The sequence below is a fragment of the Anopheles funestus genome, chromosome 2RL (genome assembly GCF_943734845.2).
Source record: "Anopheles funestus chromosome 2RL, idAnoFuneDA-416_04, whole genome shotgun sequence".
In the NCBI taxonomy this organism is placed as follows: domain Eukaryota; kingdom Metazoa; phylum Arthropoda; class Insecta; order Diptera; family Culicidae; genus Anopheles; species Anopheles funestus.
In genome coordinates this window covers 14,622,689-14,636,547 of record NC_064598.1, presented here as the reverse complement: position 1 = coordinate 14,636,547, position 13,859 = coordinate 14,622,689, and the positions used below count along the sequence as shown (strand labels likewise).

At 42.7% G+C, this 13,859-nt stretch overlaps 1 protein-coding gene and 1 non-coding gene across 2 annotated transcripts; one reads left to right on the top strand and one right to left on the bottom strand.

Moving 5' to 3' along the window:
- Positions 1–794: 794 nt before the first annotated feature.
- Positions 795–11,955, bottom strand: LOC125765161 (ras-like protein family member 10B). The gene is made up of 7 exons (XM_049430067.1): positions 10,879–11,955; positions 4,151–4,909; positions 3,543–3,646; positions 3,228–3,464; positions 2,973–3,080; positions 2,829–2,896; positions 795–2,719 (listed from the first exon to the last, which is right to left on the bottom strand). Exons 3-7 carry the CDS (start codon positions 3,606–3,608, stop codon positions 2,599–2,601), a joined length of 600 nt encoding a protein of 199 aa, XP_049286024.1. The 5' UTR covers positions 3,609–3,646; positions 4,151–4,909; positions 10,879–11,955; the 3' UTR covers positions 795–2,598.
- Trnaa-agc (transfer RNA alanine (anticodon AGC)) lies at positions 6,093–6,165 on the top strand. Its single transcript has one exon. It is a non-coding gene; the product is annotated as a tRNA-Ala (tRNA).
- Positions 11,956–13,859: the final 1,904 nt, after the last annotated feature.

Genomic DNA, 13,859 nt, shown 5'->3' with positions numbered 1-13,859 from the left:
TCAAGAAGAACTATTTTTATTTAAACAATCAAGCTATTAGACGTGATTTCTACTATTTTTTATTGATTTTGCTGTTTTTTACGGATCACATATGACTCGTTTTATTTGTAGGGCGTTATTCAATATTCCAAATGCCCATCATATGTGAGAAAAAAGCATCAAAAAGATTTTAATCTCAATCATCATTTAAACACTATTTTTCAAGTATTTACTCACTATTTATTTTATTCAATTCACTTTCATGTTGAACCACGTGTTCATTCATATAATAAAAACCATCGGGGATTGTATATTATAGCATGGTGCTATAAAACATAACTGCATCTAACCAAAACTGCAATAATCATTTCTTGATTTAAGGTTTTTGAAAATAACAACAATTCTAATATTACAATCAAATAGTTAATAAATTTTCAAAAGCAATAGCTTTCCAGACGTTCCATCCACGGATTACGCACGCTTGTATGATGAAATATGACTCGTGTATAATGTCTCTGTTGTTGCACAAGTTGATGAGGTGTAATGCAACTTTCCTGAAAAGTTTTAACACAATAAATCCAACTTGATATGCTTTGGATTTTTTCTTTCTTTTAAAAGACGCCATTTTACCAGATTGCATGATTGTGATGTAAATTTATGAACAAGAAAAGTGTGATGAAATTCTTCCCGTTTTTAGCGATATTGCATCATTGAATGTTGGTGAGTGATGACGAAGTGTGTACGTAAATGTTTCAAATACTTACCATGCGTCATGTTTCGATGTGAGCTAGCCGATGGGTCAGTTTTTGTTTCGATAAGTTTTCCACTCTCTGGCAGATATTTTTATTGTTATATTTCAACTAACATTGCTTGATTCAATATCTGATAACAGTATTTTGCCTTCGTTCAGTCATACCTAGCCTTGTCGAACCACCTATGCATATGTGTTCCTCATATCTGTCCTACAACGCTAGTCGTTTATTTGGCCAATTTCATAATTATTTTGTTTTTTTTACAATTTAGTCACAACAATACTGCTAGCTGCAATGAACGAAACGTATCGAAATTAAAGCAAATACTTTTAAATTACTCTTGTAAGAGCACCACTTACAATCATTCTTGAACTTCTTTCTAGTTTCCTGATGATAATGGTTTTATTCTCTTCTTCTTTATTTTCTTCTTAAAAGAGTCCATTTAAGGAGGTATTAAAATAAAACATATGACAAGAAAGTATAACAAAAATGTTGTATAACAATTGCACTAAATCGTGGCAGTAGGTTTCAGTTTCTTTTTTAAACGTAAACTATTTTCCACCCGCCGTTACAGTGTATCTTATTCAACAACACAAAGCCATATGTACAATGTGACTGGCCAGGAGGAGACTTACATTCCACCAAATGTGGAACCGACACGGTAACTCTTTTAACACCTTCCATTAACGAGCTAACTAATCGATAACAACTAATCACGCCCGCATCGGCAAACTACTCGCCAAACTTCTGCGTTCTGCTCTAAGTAATAGTAACAAATCAGCTAACGTTCTGATTCCAATCGTACGGCGGCAACGCAATACACCCTACAGCCTAATGTATGTTTTAACTTTTCTAACAACAACTTCTGGCAACTTCTAAAGCGGCAATGGCAAACAGAAACCGAACCGAACCGGCGTTCGATGCACGGAAAAAGCTGCAAAAGCTCAATGCAAGCAAAACTGCATCCTCTAAAATGTGTATTCTTAAACGTACACACACACACAACTATACACTCATACGTACACACATGTACATACACACACATATACATACGATCCTACGCAACTACTACGTACTGGCCATCAAATGTCGAGGGGTGTCCTAACTGAAGCATCCCATGTAAAGGTGCGATGGTAACTGTTATTGTCTATCTCTTTTTAAATCACGTAAAATCGTGCGGGTCCTTTGTATGTACAAACGGGGAAGTAAAACGTGTGGCCTATTTTCGATGATGATGATGATGATGATGGGTTACTAACGACGGCTAGTGTACAGCTATGGCTGCTGTCAATACATTGAGGTTAGGTGTGGTGCTGTAACTGCATGCTCTAAAGCTAACTGTGCCTTTCATTGCACCGTTTGTCTTGTGGTATCCGTGGTACTACTACTGCTGGTCTAATGCTTTATTGACTTAATACACTATATTAATTACAGTTTCCCTCATTTATCGTTCGACTTATATCCTGGAGGACTTTCCACGAAGTCCTGCGATGAAACACATTGGAACAAGATTCAATAAAATCTTTTCGTAAACGCCGGCAATTTTGCATAAATGGTGGACAGGAAAGTGCGTGGAACTGGTGTGCTAACCTTTGCATGAGATGAAAGAAAACTATTCTAAAAAAATGTTTTCCTCGCAAAAACCAATTCACAGGGTTGCAGATACGGGAAGCGCAGTGTCCGGTTCCACTGGACGACGAATGTTGCTGGATGCGATGGATGCGTGGTTGGCACTTCAGATGGGAGTTTTTCGCTGAAGGTGCGATCGAAGCGTTTGGATGGATTTAGCCATTGGAATTTTGCCGATGATCCCGATGACAGCTGCCATTAGCAGTAGCTTTGGAGGAACCCTCCAGTTCAGCTACTACTAGAGTATTGTACAACGATTTTTCGAACCAATCGATTGTGTGAACTCCAGCTTTGGTGCCGTCCCACCGACCGGGTAGCCCATCAGTTCCTTGAAAATGTCTCCAATTTTGTAGTTGTGCCTTATGCCGTGTGAGATGAGCGAGTAGAGCATCCGGGAAAGGGAAGGATAGAGGACAAAAAAATGTTACCATAAACGTTACCAGGAACGGTCTATCGTATCGTCCTTACTTTGCCGAACATTCGACGTACCCGCAGCGCCAGTGCTTCCGTACGAGGGTGGAAATGTCCTTCAGTTCCTGTGGAAGTACAGCAAAAAGTGCAATGCAGTACCTCTCAAAAGTGGAGGGGGTGAGTTGAAGGGTGAACGCTTACCTGAGTATGAGGGTTAGATACCATATCAACCTTGTTGCCCACAACCATTATCTTAAAATCACGGTGATTGAAACTTTCCAAAATTTGATCACGCATATTGCGACAGTACTGTTGGGAAGAGAGAGAAGATCGTCAGGCTTTACTAAAAGAGTCATATAAACTATATTTTTAGGAGAATTGCATAACTTTAGGCGCGATCGTCATGCGTGTTGCATCTTGTATAGTCTTGTGGTTGTCTCCTAAAGAATTACTAACCTGAAAGGTGTCCAGATTCCCCATGTCGTACACCAGCACGTACGTATGGACGGTACGCAAACCTAGCGGATGGCCGTTATTCCACTCGGCCAGATTATCGATCGGAAAATACTTCTGCGGTGGCACATCCAGTACCATCAGCTCGCGTATGCAGGTATCACAGACCAGACAGCTCCGATAGACGGTCCGCTTAGAGGTGCGGATGTGTTCCTTCGGAAAGTCGAGCTTAAAAAATTGCTACAAACCGACGTAAGGAGAGGAGTTAAGTTTGATTAGAATTGGAGCGGGGAAAATGGTAAACTCTCGCACTCCTACCTGTAGGATACTGGTACGTCCAACACCGGAGGCCCCCAGAAACGCAACCTTAAGGGGGCCTTGCATCCAGGGCGGATCCGGGCCTTCCAGAGTGATACGCTATGCTGAAATACACTTATTCTGTATTCGAATTTCCATATCGATGGACAGGATCTTGTTAAGCTTATTGCTAGCAGTGGTGCCCTTGGTGGTAGTGGTGGTGGTGTTGGTAGTGGTGGAGATGGGTTTAATTTTGGTGGTAGTGGTTTTGGTGGTGATGGAAGAATTAGAAGAAAGAGATGAAACTCTAGCAGCGCAGATTGCAGCGATTGCGCTAGCAGAAGCACTAGTAGTGGTTGTGGTAGTAGTAGTAGTAGTAGTAGCAGAAGTAGAAGTAGTAGAAGTAGTACTAGCAGTAGTAGAGAAAGAAGAAGAGCTGGTAGTGGTTGTGGTGGTAGTGATGTTGATGGTAGAGGTTGGTTTGGTGTTATTAGTTTGGGAAGGTTTTCTGGTTGTTGGATGGGATCGGGCCGTCTGCGAGCTCGCTTTGGTCGGTTTGGGCAGTCTCGCCTTATCCGAGGACTTACTGTTATGACTGATTTTGAGTGGGTTATTGCAATAATCTTTACCATTATCGTGCAACAGTCTATTGGAATTGGTCGGCGAGAGACGGTTCCACATTTTAACGACAAGCTTGAGCAGGCTAATGGCAAACACTTTTCCGCTCCCGGGTCGTTGTGCCGGGATCCAGTACAGTTGCTGCTGCTGCTTTCCTGTTGCTCCTATCTCGAGCAATTGTTGTGTGCGATATTATCCTTCTTTTCGTTAACTTCAAACAGCACTTACACCAGCCACACAGTAGTGTATCCGTGTCACCGTGTGTTTCTATCTATTTTTTCCCCGTGCTGATCTTCCCAAGCACAGAAACACTCGCCTCGTTCGGTTAGCTTGAGTTATGGTAATGCCTTTATTCAGATTTACAGCATAACGATGCTCCCGGGATAAGTCACCGAACGTGGATGGCTCTTGTTTAGCATTACCTGGAGCACTCCACCAACTCCACCGTGGAGCACATCGTAGAAAAAAGGAGTACGTTTGCACTGGTTGGCTTTGGTGGAGGTTAAATCCACAGTTCTTCACTCCGGTACGTTCGGTCGCAAACTGAACACACGTGCCCCTAAGGTTTTCGGCCCAGAAGCTGCAGCACCACCAAACGAACTACTCTAATTATCACTAGTCCACTTCAAACACGTTATTGTCTGCTAAAACCATTATTATAGTAGGGCGCTGGTCGTTCGTGTTGGTAGGTGCGTCAGCCAACGTCTAGCCATGGGCAGACCGAAACTGTCCACCGTGTACATCCTTGTGTTGCGAGTAGAAGAAACGATCTGTTTGCAAGTCGCCCGTCCATGCGGTGGTCATCCAATGGGGGTGGTAGCGTGGAACGGAAAATGGTAAAATGAGGAATTAAATTTGAAATACGAGACAGGACAATTTTTCTAATGGACAAATGCAAAGAGGACGTGGGATGGAGTTTTTGGTGGAGTGCCACTTGTACGGGAAAGGTACGTTTGATTGCTCCATTCAGTAATCCGAACCGTACGATGTACTGCATACTAACAAACAACTGTGGCTCTAGTTGATTGAGAACAGGTAATCCTTTAAGTTGCTATCATCGTACCCTGTTTTTGACCGGGGAAGGTGTGCTAGGTTCTCTAAGCGAAGGCTGCACGAAACCATCAAATCAATCGCAATTTGCAATATGTAGGCATCCATCTCGTAATCCTTTTCCATAAATCAAATCGATAAGTTCACCCATACATTAACTAATTGATTTCATGGTATGCCCTCTAACAATTCAACTTATTTCCATCGGACAAGTGTACCTCTTTCACTATCTGAATTGGCCCTAAGTGCATCTCGCTGTATGGAGCGATCTTCCAACCAGGGTGCATTCGTGCCAAAAGACGACCACATACACGCAGAAAGTCAGCCTTCTGCCCAGTCGCATCCTAGCACCACCATCGTTTGACTTGTTTTCGTATTCTATTCCATCCTTTTGCTTGATGCCATCGACTTTACAATGGTCCCGTACGTAACCGCTTTCGAGCATCGTCACCGGTTGACGAGCATAAATATGTTTACGTGCCCGAATGAGCCAACCCCCCCCCCTCCCCAATCCCGGTTACAAGCCACCCCTCCCCGAATGGGGGAGCTAGCACGATATGCACAAGTGTGCCATCCCCATCGGGTGCATTGGTCCTAAAAATACACCTCTTGTGGGTTAGTTGTGTGCTGTTGTCGAGGTTGTTGGTGCGGTTTTGTCGTACCGGACAGTGCCGCCCGTTCGGTGGGGCTGTGCAATGGACGACGGAAACGGTCGTTCCCCCACCAAACCCTTTTTCTGTACCACTTGTGAATGATGAAATGGTCAAGTTGAATGTCGAGCTTCGGCTTGGAGCACGGAACGTTCGCTAATGGTGAGTTGAGATTGTAATAGGCTTTGTGAAAGTGAAAGTAGGCCAATGGTGTAGCCAACTGAATCGTTTACAGTGCGACACTCGTATAGATGGGGGTGTAGCTCAGATGGTAGAGCGCTCGCTTAGCATGTGAGAGGTACCGGGATCGATACCCGGCATCTCCAGAATATTTTTGTTGATGGGAAAATTGGCTGAATAGGTCACAAAACATTTACAAAAAGGAAAATAAATAAAAGATACACGCAAAGGATTGGGGATGAAAGAAAAAAATAATTTGACCCAAACCCCAAAACAAGAGTAATAAATGTGTTGAAATAAAGAAAAAAACACAAAACAAATTTAAGTGAAGCGGTAGTCCTGTACTCTCACCGTATTCGTGTGAAACCGTCCCAAAATTCCATAGTCATTGACTCGGTAAATTTTGTCCTTCTTGCTTCATTCTGCCAATTTTTTTTATCGCCATTCTTTTCCGTTCATTTACCCTCAATGATTATAAGATTATGATTTATCACCATTCGAAACATTTGGAAGCAAACAAAAATCCAAAAACTGTCTAACAATGTCCAACCATCCCCACTGTTACAAACTTTCGTTTCACTTCCATTCACGCGGAAACGGACGAGATAACAAACGGCAAAAGGAACGCTTCTAACCCGATGGAATTAACTTAATTAACATCCCGCGGTACCTCATAATTCGGTGACGAGTTCTGGGATGGAATAATTGGGATGGCTACTGTTGTTGTCCGTTACAGTCGTTCCCAATGTGTCAACAAAAGTGTAAAAGGTTTGCTGAAATTGTTTGTCGGTACTAAGATGAAACAATAAATAAATGCGGTTGTGCAGATTGATGGCATTGATGGCAGAGAGGTGACGGATGGAATGGCTTCATAAAATAAGATACTGTGCCCTCGAAGCGAAATCCTAACCATTGCGTTCTATTGCCCGTTTCCTTCGATAGATAATTGTGGCTAGGTCAAAACAAATAAATTCGTTACACATTGTTGTTTTCTTTTTGCAAAGTTTATTACGCACGTAAAATAGAATGTGAAGGAAAAGCTGTAAAAGATGAGGATGAAAGTTGTTTGGATTGAGTTTTGGATGGTTCAAAACAAAGCTTACAGTGGTTACAGTGAGTTTTTTTTGTGTGAAAGGACAAGTTAGCCGTTGGTTAAAGGTCAAAAGAATTCTGAGGGTAATTTTGAAGGAATTGGTCAACAAGCTACTAAATAAAGCCACCATCAGACAATGTTATCAAGCAAATTTAATGAATATGATCAACTTATCTCACTGATTGCATTCATTCAGGCATAAATATTGCGATGTTGCGCCTATAGCTATGCAATTTTCATGACAGGTTTAGATTACTCAGTGCCTATTTATTTCATCCAGCGCTGTAATCAACCCATCTCAAGCCATCATCTACACGATCTAGACGAAAAAAGGTTAATCAAATCTTTTCTCTGTTTGAGAAAAAAGTAGAGGAAAAACGGATAGAACATAATAACGATAGATGTTTGTAAGCACATGAGAAAAAACGGACCTTTTTGTCACATTTTTTCAATAATACGAATACAGTTAATGCTTGCAATGCAATTTCTCTAGTATTGTAACAAAAAAAAAACACTTAAATCCGTTTTCCATTAGAAAGGCAACGACCTTTTTTTTGTACGAACCACCATCAACTGTACGATGGCAAATGAACTCCAAGAAAACGGTCAACCTTAAAGCACTATCGACTGACATTGAGGACTTCCATCAAATTGTTTACTTTACCTTACTTAGTTGTCTGCGTAAGTGAGTGTGTTAGTACATCAAACGATTAAGATTATTGTTTGGTAAACATTGGCCAATAGAGAATCGATCAACTCGATATGCACTGTAAAACCTTTCGCAAGTGCCCGCTTCATGGGTCACGCGGTGCGTACAGTGAGGTAGAAGAGAATTTCACTTTGATGAAGATGAGGCTGTCCGACTACAAACCCTGAAGCCGACTACGAATGCCGTGCCGAAGGGCATCGGAACGGTGGGTTTTGTCTGGTAATCAGTACGGTACACAGCGTTGATTGCAAAATCCATCCAAACGATGATTAGATGAAAGGATTTCCGGACCTTCGAACCAGTCTCACGCCGGCGGACAAGTACGCTGGTACGTCAGTTTGATCAGTTCGTGGCCGGAATCGTTTCGCCGATCCGTACCGACCCATCTTCATGTCGGCAAACAACGCCTGGAGCCGGATCGAGCCACCATCGAACGTAAGTAGATCAGAGAGCAGAATACTTTACAGTGGTCAACTTATCAATCTTGTGTGTGTGTCAACGGAAAATGTGCTGGGAAATCCTACAAAAGGTAGGTAGGAAGCGTCTTTCCAAGCCTGAAACACGCAAAGTAATACGAGCTCGGATGGGTCTCATGAATGCACCACTACGATAAAAGCTTCATGACTCTGCATCCCAAACAACCAGTCCATACCAGCCTCAAATGTAATATATCCTGCTTGGCACAAGTAACGGGCCATATTACTCTCGAAGCGCACTGTTTATCGATTCCCGGTTTGCATTTGATAAACGATACGTGCTATTTCATATCCATTACGGTAATGAGATAAAGTCGTTACGATGCTTTTCAATAGAAATGCTTTCCACCGCTACCAGTGCAATCCAATCGAAATGCGGTATGGTGCATAATCTAAGAATTTATGCCTCAATTTACCACGCGGTAATATCGATAACGATGGTTTTGAATTTAATAAATTTGTACACGGGATGAAATATTTGGCGTAAGTGTATTTATTATCCCGCACTACACGCTATTCTCGCCGGAAGGTATGCAATACGAGGTACGCAGACCACTTTTTATGGGGAGCGTTGGGTTCGATGGTAGAATGAAGAGAGAAATTTGCATATCTTCAGGAGACTAAGCCATAAATTGTCTTTATAATTCATTCAGCGTTGAGTGTATTAGTATGTGTAAGAAAAAGTTTAGAAAAGCCTTTAAATTGAAAAAAATCTCTTCAACATGTGCCATTAATTCCACCATATTGTACACTTAAACACACCACTTGTAGCAATTTCATAAAACGCTTAGTGTGTTTGTGCTGCTGTCACACTTACAACAAAACGAACGAAACGTCGAAGCAACAAAGCTACAGCCACGTCTGAGTCCTGTCTTTTTATAGCATTCTATTAGATCAGCTCCACTTCAGTGAATGCTTCCCGGTGCGCGCCCGGACATCCACTGACAATGTTCCCGTTTCATGACAAATAACCATTCTCTGTTGACAGTTATTTCGGCACAACCCTCGGCTCAGCTACAAACTCGCCGAAACGGAACCCGTTCGTGGTACGGGCCCTACGCATCCAACCCATCGAACCCATTTTTGCTCAGCCTCCGTACCATTCATTGAATATTAAAATCCCAATCTGTACCACTGTACCCGGGTTGCGTGATAGCGAAAGGCATTAAAATTCGATCGGACCATAAACATACAAGCCTTGCATTATTTAGTCGGGGGTTTGGGGGGGGGGGGGGGGGGGTGAGTTTGGGGCGAGAAAAAAAGTCATCACGATAGGGTCAGACATTCGTCAGTTCTGTCTAGAGCTGTGCAATTTAGTGGTCCGCGTGGAGATGATTGAAGATGAAATATTGACCGCCATCATCAGTGTTATGGTCTCAGCCTCATTATGTTTGTAAATCAATGAAGATGATTAAGTTTTCCACTTTAGACGTTTTAATATCCGTTTGAGTTTTATTGTGGAATAAAATCACGGCTCCAGCCCGTTCTTAAGCGGGGATAAAAAAACAACAAATCACTGCTTATACTAACTTCCGTTTAACAAAATCCACAACAATCTAATGCTGTTAGCATAACATCAATGCCTTCAAAGCTTGTTTTGAATATAAATACCGCATCTAAGAAGGAACCCCTTTTTCTTTGGGAACCATTTTTATCTTCGCTTCTGGTCGGCCTCGAACAGACGTAAATAGAAAAAACGGGCAACATTACAGATGAAGTAAATCCATCACACACTAAACAACAAAAAAAAATACATACACATACACACACACAAACACTCGCGAACTATCCGGCTTGTCCCGTGCCGATATGCTGGCTTGTGATTGCATAACAGCCTCGTGATGCTCCTTTGTGCGGGATGTGTTGTATAGGGCCGTCCTGTGAATTCGTCCCTTTTTCTCCCCCGGTTACCCGGTGAGTGACTCACTGTTCGGTACCGTTCGTCGTCTGTTCGTCGTCTGAGCGACTGACGGTGAGTCTGTCGCTCAACACTTCCCGACCCCCTTTTTTTGGCCGAACGCAGACAAATTTGTAACATGCCCTTGCAAAGCGTTGCTACCACAACATTTCAGTCCAAGCGCTTTCGCCTAATGCCGGGTAAGCAAAGGGTACAAACGAAATTCCTTCAATATCCCTCTCCCAGCGCCAGTTTCCTTAGGTTTATCTTCCAACAAACACCGGACCGGAATTATTATCCGGTGTGAAGGTATGAGGGCCAGCATGCATGAAAACATGCAAGCATCAAATATGATATCGCGCCATCACCCATTCGCATCTACCACGTGCTCAGCCGCCCGTACACGATTGGGTTTTGCGACATAAGCCGATTACCGGAAATGGTTCGTGCTCATATTTCGTACAAGGTGTAATTCCTAGCGACAACACCCTGCGTCTCGTTTGTTTGATTAATTAGATTGTTATTCCAAACCGCCCGGGTTTCGGGGTGAGGGATGTTTTCTTTTCCCTTCTTGCACATTTCACTAAAACGAAAATTAGCACACTCAGCAGCAGACAGCATTCGGAACCACAGCAACAGAGGAAACATGATGGGAAAACTGCCACTAAAGCTATGTTTATTTACTTAACACTCCTTACACTCCAGGTGTATCCAGGAAGGATCGCACGGCTTAACACAAACCGACACCACACGCAACAACACTTTGCTTTTTTTGACACTTTGTTCACTTTAATCCTTTGCTGTCTAGTCGCAAACGAAGAACACTTTTTTTGCTATTTTATTTTTCACCAATCACACGTTTATATCGAACTTGTACTTGTTGATAATACCTGCCCAGCAAAAGCCTGCCAGAAAGACAAAAAAGGTAAGCTTGCGTGAAAACATCAAACACCGAACGAAACGTTAAACGGTTCGACCACCAGGCGTCTCCATTGAATGGAGCGTTTCGTGTTTTTTTTTATTTACACTGTAGCACCTTCACTGCTTCCTCACGCTGCCAATAGCAACCATTGATACATTTGATGCTTAGAACACTATCACAAGTAGGCACCCAAAATGAAAGGCAATCAATAGTGAAAAGAGAAACGGGCACCGACCGACCCTTCCTTCTTCCGCTTCCATACAAAGCGATAAAACAAAACCACTTACTACACAACGAGCAGAGCAAAAAAGCAAAAAAAAACAACTCCACACCGGGACGCGAATAATGTAACGTGCGTGTGTTTGTGTATGTACGCGTCGGTTGTATGTGTGCGCTTGATAGGGAACGTTTCGCACAGTACACAGCACACTATGACGATCCAAACACCACTAGTGCGTCCGCTTGCAGGGAAGGTTCATATTCAACTGACTTGCCTTCGTACAGTGACGGTGACTGACTTTGGTAAGCTTTTTATTTCGGTGCTTTCGGGAGACCGGAAAGAACCGTTCAGAACGTTACATTAGCCTAGTGGTTCCCCGTCGACCGAGAGTTACCCCGGAAAATGGGAAATTTCTCACCCTTATCGAGTAGTCTGCTCGTCGTGCGTGAGAGAAAATGAGAGTGAGTTCCTGTTCAAAGGGATGGACACTCACGAAGCTGTTTGGTGGAAAGATTGTAAATAAACGGAAGTTGGAGGTGGGCGATGGAAAAAAGATGGGACAAAAAAAAGAAGAAGAAAATTTTGCTCCGACAATTTTCCTGGAAATCAGCTGAGTATGGTTCGATGGATAGACAACAGCCTGTGGAAGCTATTTGTAGCAAGGCGTGCATACGATATGCGAAAGCATATGAACGTTGTTGGTTGTGTTGTGAATCAGCTAATTGATTTTTGAACATTGTGCATTACTTTTCAATCATCCCTTTGTACGTGATTGTGTTTTATTTTTTTTAATACACTTTTGGTGGTTGAATTTACAAAATAAAACCGTTCGTTCCTCGTCAACCGGCACCGGGGTTGATGTGTTTTCCAACACAGTTTGATATCCTTTCGGAGAGCAATGAATTGGGAATAAAGCATCTTCAGCTTATCAACCCTACTCAGCACCGTCACGCAGCAATGAGATCCTCCCCGCCCCTCCTTCTCCTCTTTTCATAATGCGTTGAGTGACGACGACGTTCATCACTCGAGCGCCGAGCAAGGAGGGCGTTTAACGAACTTTTCCCCGATTTAAACGAAACACACCTTATGAAAGTTTAAAACATCGTTATTATGTCGGTGGTTTTTTTTTCGTTTGTTTGTTTTCCGCTTCTCACAGTTGTGTTATTGGCGCAAATATGACGCTTTGATTAATGAGTGTGGTAAGCGTCGCCCACGACTAGCGCACGAGAGCGAAATCAATTAAGGGTTTAATTAAAATGGCGTCTCACAAACGCCAACGCCGTATCAAACACATCCCACATCACCGTAAGATACGCTTATTACTTCGAGCTCATCATTTCTGATACGAACGATTATGTGACGGTTTCGTTCGGGCAAGAGGCTCCTTCAATCATACCGAAACACCGGGATGGCGATTGAAAAGCAGTCAAAGAAAACACATTCCGTCTGTTCTGGTATTTGTGAAAACGATGAAATCATAATGCATCCTTCATGGATCCTTGCGGATAGAGAGGTTAACGCAGGTACGATGATCTCTTACCGTTGACAGACACAGATTCCCTCGACGAAACTTCAGCACGTTGTGATGGCCCTCCCCGCTTTTCCCCACCTTAAATTCCTCTGTTTCCCCCACATGTGTGTGTGTGTGTGTGTGTGATAGTTATGGTTTCCTTCAAGTGTCTCGTAAAACTAACGCCCTGTCGTCCACATCGTTTATATCCAGTTTGGAGCATCGCCCTGAAGAAGGTGGAAAGTGAAAGTTACAAGACACGAGCCCTGCAACATGCTTCTTCTAAAGGGTAGAACAATGTCCCGGATGAGTTTCATGTTTTTTTTCTTATCTCCCACCTGTGAGTGTGTGTGTTTTTTTGTGTAGTCGAGAAAGGAAGCGAATCCCTTTGGACTACCTTCTACCGTCACAGCTGAGGTGTATAAAATATGCCTATTTAAGCTCTGTCAGGCGTTCGACCAGAAGCAGCCAAGTGTGAAGGTCCTAAATGGTGTTCCTGTCTTTGCTGTCTGTTCTCTTTTCCTGTTCGGACGGGGACACACAAAAAAGCTTTAAGCACACACCACGTTGGGTGATAAGCGTTCTGTTAAACACAACGATTTAGTGACGATCGTTATGAGGGAGAACCTCAGCTACTCGGGCTTCTACTCCTTTGGAACGAACGACTTGCTTGCTATTAGTTGGCTGGTAAAATTATTGTCCCATTTTTCATTCCGAACCATGCTGGAATGGGTTGCTGCTCAAGGTAAAGGTCGTTTTTTGTAGAACACACGAATTGGTTGGATGAGTTTAAATTAAAAAAAAAACCCCAGAACCGACGTCACCGTCGACGGGTTGAGCCTTTATTCAGAGGACACTTATGACCACTGATACACATCAGTAAGGGAATGGTAAGGGTTTGGTAAAGACAATAAATTGGGAAGTAAATGTACCCTTTTCTTTATTTTATCGTGCCGTTTTTTGTGTGCCAGCGATAAGGCACACTTTCTAATTCTAAACGGTTTCGTTAGCTT

Excerpts from the sequence above, each read along its gene's own strand:
- LOC125765161 (XM_049430067.1), bottom strand. The coding sequence starts at position 3,608 with ATGCAAGGCCCCCTTAAGGTTGCGTTTCTGGGGGCCTCCGGTGTTGGA. Across the intron at positions 2,897-2,972 it reads TATCTAACCCTCATACTCAG|GAACTGAAGGACATTTCCAC; the intron begins GTAAGCGTTCAC and ends GTACTTCCACAG. Across the intron at positions 2,720-2,828 it reads TACGTCGAATGTTCGGCAAA|GCACAACTACAAAATTGGAG; the intron begins GTAAGGACGATA and ends ACACGGCATAAG.